Source organism: Penaeus monodon, chromosome 38 (genome assembly GCF_015228065.2).
Source record: "Penaeus monodon isolate SGIC_2016 chromosome 38, NSTDA_Pmon_1, whole genome shotgun sequence".
NCBI lineage: Eukaryota > Metazoa > Arthropoda > Malacostraca > Decapoda > Penaeidae > Penaeus > Penaeus monodon.
This window is the reverse complement of record NC_051423.1, coordinates 3,545,406-3,550,405: the sequence shown is the minus strand read 5'-3', so window position 1 is coordinate 3,550,405 and position 5,000 is coordinate 3,545,406. Positions and strand designations below refer to the sequence as shown.

General features: G+C 37.0%; 1 protein-coding gene across 1 annotated transcript in view; it reads right to left on the bottom strand.

Moving 5' to 3' along the window:
* Positions 1 to 2,270: 2,270 nt before the first annotated feature.
* The window catches only part of LOC119596640 (pro-resilin-like), a 3,082-nt gene continuing 352 nt past the window's right edge, over positions 2,271 to 5,000 (bottom strand). The window contains exon 3 of the mRNA XM_037945976.1: positions 2,271 to 2,666. Within this exon, the coding sequence (XP_037801904.1) occupies positions 2,358 to 2,666 (309 nt within the window). The 3' untranslated portion in view covers positions 2,271 to 2,357. The remainder of the gene's footprint in view (positions 2,667 to 5,000) is intronic.

Sequence of the window (5,000 nt, the reverse complement as noted above, 5' to 3'; positions counted from 1 at the left end):
TATATATATATATATATATATATATATATATATATATATATATATATATATATATATATATATACATACATACATACATATAAATACATACATATAAAATATATATACATACATACATATAAAAACATATATATATATATATATATATATATATATATATATATATATTCGTGATAAATAATGAAGTATTAAGCAGAGAGTTGTCTTTGCAGACTCAGGTTAGTTGAAATAAAAGCTAAACTGCATAAATTTGAACTTTTATTAATAATATATGTGTAAAGATGAATTCGTTTATTAGATTATATTTATGCTGTTTTTATACGATGAATAATATAGATTAAAAATAATATAGCTGGATGCTTGCTATTGTGGACCCGTTAGGAACGCCTCGGTGGTGTACAGGAGCCTCTCGGACTCCTCGATCCGGAAACTGACTCGCCCTCGTACGTCACGTCGCCAGTATAGCTGCGTCGCGTCCTATGTGAGTCACCTCGCAGGCGGCCGTCGGAAAGCGCACCCTGTAAGAGCCTCGAGATCTCCTCGTCGCGGGACTCTCCGTGGGCAAAGTCCCCGCCGAGTTTCCGTCTTCACGCCATACTGGGAACTCGTACTTCGGGGAGCAGACTCCGCGTGAGTCTTTTTCATAGACTGAAAGTCCATTGTCACTATTTAAAGTAAAGGAGAGGAACTTAATATCTGGAAATACACGAAGATTACGTTAACTTTTAATGGGAAGCTTGTAGTGTTTCTAAAATCATTATTCATTTAGGAAATGGAAATAATAACTGAAATAACAGTATACGTACTTTCAATGCAAGCTTTGGTGTATTCATAAGAACATTGGCCATTTGATATGCATATGAAAAATAACGTTACTAGTTTTAGGACAAGGTTCTGCTATTTGGGTGGGTTAGGAAGGTTTTACTCTAAAAGGAACGCTGTCCTTTTATTTTCCGTGAAGACCAAAGTGAACCCAAAGGAAATAGCGACAAAGAGGCGCCTCTAAAGCAATGGATACCACGAGACCTGCAGGTTTATTTTGTCACAACATTTATATTTATGTGTAAAATGTTTGCTTTGGTAAATATATATATATGAGTATATGTGTGTGATGTATATATGTATATATGCATGTGTAGACGATTAAGTGCGCGCGCATGTGTGTGCGTGTATATTTATATTTCATATTACATATACATCTGTGAATACGCACATGCAAATACATATGCATAAATGCATAGATGTGAGTGTGTATTAAATATATATTGTGTGTGTGTATATATATATATAACTATTCATGCGACTCTGTTTGTATGTACCTTTATTCATAGAGAGAAAGAAACAGACTATAGGTAAAGATATATATATACACACAATACTCATGTGTCTGTCTGCTAGCCTGTCACTAGATGTGTATGTGTCTATGTTTAAATACATCATATGCATATATTCTATTTGATACTTTATATAACTGCTTGCACTGTCATTCATTTCCCCGGCCCAGAAACGGTTCTCAGCCGCTGGTTTGTGGGTCGCCGTGTCTCATGTGGACACGTACGTAAAAAGATAATAACAATATCTTTTAACACCGGTTTGGATCATTCACTGATTCATTTTTCAATTGCTTTTTTATAGGAAAGTTATTCACGAATTCATTTAGTCAAATTATTCACTGATTGTTTTTTATTTGATATCCATATATCTACATGTTCGTCTGTTTGTCTTCTTATCATCCATTTGTTCATTTATTCCGTTGTTTGATAATTCTGTTATTTATTAATTTTATTCACTAAGGAGTTAATAAACCATCTATTTATTTCCTATATTTATAATATTCTATGTTAAGTTTTTCACAAAGTAAGATATATATGTGTGTGTGTGTGTGTGTGTGTGTGTGTGTGTGCATAGATATACGCAAATATATATCTATGTATATGTACATACGTATGTACATATTAGCATATATTGTTGTAAGCCACAAGTAAGTATTCCCAAAATGTCTATATACTATACAGACCGTGCATTTATCGTATACTACTTCAGTCGTCAGCCCTAAGTATGGAATGCAACATCAAAGTGAAGGACAGAAATATTTTCACTAAATCATATATTGATATATGCATGTAGCTTGACGTGTTCTGAATTATTATAGTTCCTGAATAGCTTACTGTGCACAATAACCTTTTTTGTGGATGCATAATTCTTGCCGTAAAATAAACGCTAAATTCTAATACATGAAGTTTTATTCAGAATATATATATTGTGTATGATTCGTTGTCGAGAGACGCATAATTTAATGTTCACATATGTACTTTTACAGGAGATATACATTGAATAAATTAACTGCGAAGCTTGGCTCATTGTGGGTACCCGTAGGAGGGCCTTGGCGGGGCGTACACAGGAGCCTCTCGGGACTCCTCGGACTCCGGGAACTGAGCCTCGCCCTCGTACGTCACGTCGGCCACGTATCCGTCGTCGCCGTCCACGTAGTACGTCACCCTCTGCAGGCGGCCGTCGGGAAGCTGCACCGTGTAAGAGCCTCGAGTCTCATCCTCGTCGCGGGACTCTCCGTGGGCAAAGTCCACGCCCGAGTATCCGTCCTTCACGCCATACTGGAACTCGTACTTCGGGGGAGCAGACTCCTCACTTGAGTCTTCCTCCACAGGCTGATGAAAAAGGTTTAAGAAAATATTTGTAGTTATTTGCTAATCTTGTCAAATCGGAATAAGACTGCATTGACATTCAAAATTAGATATTCATTAAAAAAAAAAAAACAAAAAAAAAACGGACTATCATACCTGAGGAATGCCATAGGAGAAGGATGGCCTCTTGTCGGCCGAAGCGAACGCCATGAGTGCGAGGACGAGTAAGATCTGCAAAAGACGGGTATGAAAACTACTTCCCATGACTAACTGAGCATAGATACCACAACTTGTATATCAATCACAAATTCTAAGTCATGTGTATTTATGTATATGCTTTTATCTCACTGAAACACATGCACGTAGATAGAAATGGGGAGACGAGTATAATCTCTCTCGACCTACCTTACACGCCATCATTCAAGCTGTAATTGATGAACAGGTAAAAGACGAACCTTATATATACTCCCTCCACACAAGTTGCCATACAACAAATTTTCCATTAATTTGGCCGTGACGTTAAATTCCAAAGTTCAAGGACCATGGAGGAGTATCCAGAGCCACATATCACCTTCCATAGATAAGAAATCACTTATAGATATAGCGACAGAAAGCACATCAAAAGTGATGGATATCCCGAGACAGACAGGTTCGTGTTACTGCAGAATCTTCACACATTGCATGTATGTTTATACACTGAATGTATATAAGTATGTATGTACGTCTCCTTTTAATGGATTCACACACATATATGTGTGTGTGTGGATTTCTAATTTATACTACACATTATATACCTGTGGATACGCTTACTATATATATGTATATATACATAAATAAATATACATACACAAATGTTTGCGTCGTCTTGTATGTTTGTGTATGTACCTGACCCACAGCCGCAGGTCTGTGGGTCACGCGCCTCATACTGACAGATCAATTATCTTTAAAATATATGAACACTAATAGTTACTGTGTCACAGCTAAAAACGAAGGTCCCTTCTGCAAACATTACTGACTATGAAAAGTCTGACTTGGCTTATTCACGGATTTTTTTCTACATGTTTCCAGTCACCTCTGTATCTAAATACTCATCTTTTTGTTTTGGTCTAATCATCCGCTGTGCGTTTGCTTAAGCGTTCAATTGCTTTTTCATAAGTGTACTGATGTGATAGTCAGCCATCTAATCATTTACTGTATTTATGATATTCTGTGTTACGTTTTACACAAAACATATCCCAATATGTGTGTGTGTGTTGTGTGTAGATATAGACATATATACATACATACATACACACACACACACTCACACATATACATATATATACAAACATACATGTGTGCAAATATATATTATGTAATATATACATATACTTATACATATATATAATATATATGTATATATATATAGATAGATAGATATGCATATTGTATATTCAAATACATATATGTGTATATACATATGTGTGTGTGTGAGCATGCGTCAACATCATACATACGTTGGCGTAGGTGAAAAGTAATTATCGCATTATCCTTAATTTAGCTGAACATTTATAAAGCAGCTGCACATTCATCATATACTATTTCTGCCTTCGGCGTTAAGAATACAATGTAAATCCAAAACTGAAGTGCAGGACGGAGATGATTACGTGAGTTTACGCACAACTAATAAACCATTCTGCATGGGTTTGTTAAGGAAATCATCGACACAGTTATATATTGATTTATGCGTATAGTTTAATGTATGATAAATTATAGTTCTTGGACACAATTCGGATAACCTTCCTTCTGGATTCATAATACTTTTCATTAGATAAACGCTAGATGATGATGCATGAAGTTTTATTAAGAATATACATTGTGATTCGTTGTCGAGCGATGCAGAATTCAACCATGTTTGGTTTTACAGGTGATATGGATTAAATAAATTAGCTGCGATGCTTGGCTTATTGTGGGTACCCGTAGGAGGGCCTTGGTGGGGCGTACGCAGGGGCTTCTCGGGACTCCTCGGACTCCGGGAACTGAGCCTCGCCCTCGTACGTCACGTCGGCCACGTATCCGTCGTCGCCGTCCACGTAGTACGTCACCCTCTGCAGGCGGCCGTCGGGAAGCTGCACCGTGTAAGAGCCTCGAGTCTCATCCTCGTCGCGGGACTCTCCGTGGGCAAAGTCCACGCCCGAGTATCCGTCCTTCACGCCATACTGGAACTCGTACTTCGGGGGAGCAGACTCCTCACTTGAGTCTTCCTCCATAGACTGATGAAAAAAGTTTAAGAAAATATTTAGTGTGATTTGTTAATATTGTCCAAACGGAATAAGAATGCAGTGACATTTAAAATTAAATATTCATATCGAAAAGGTA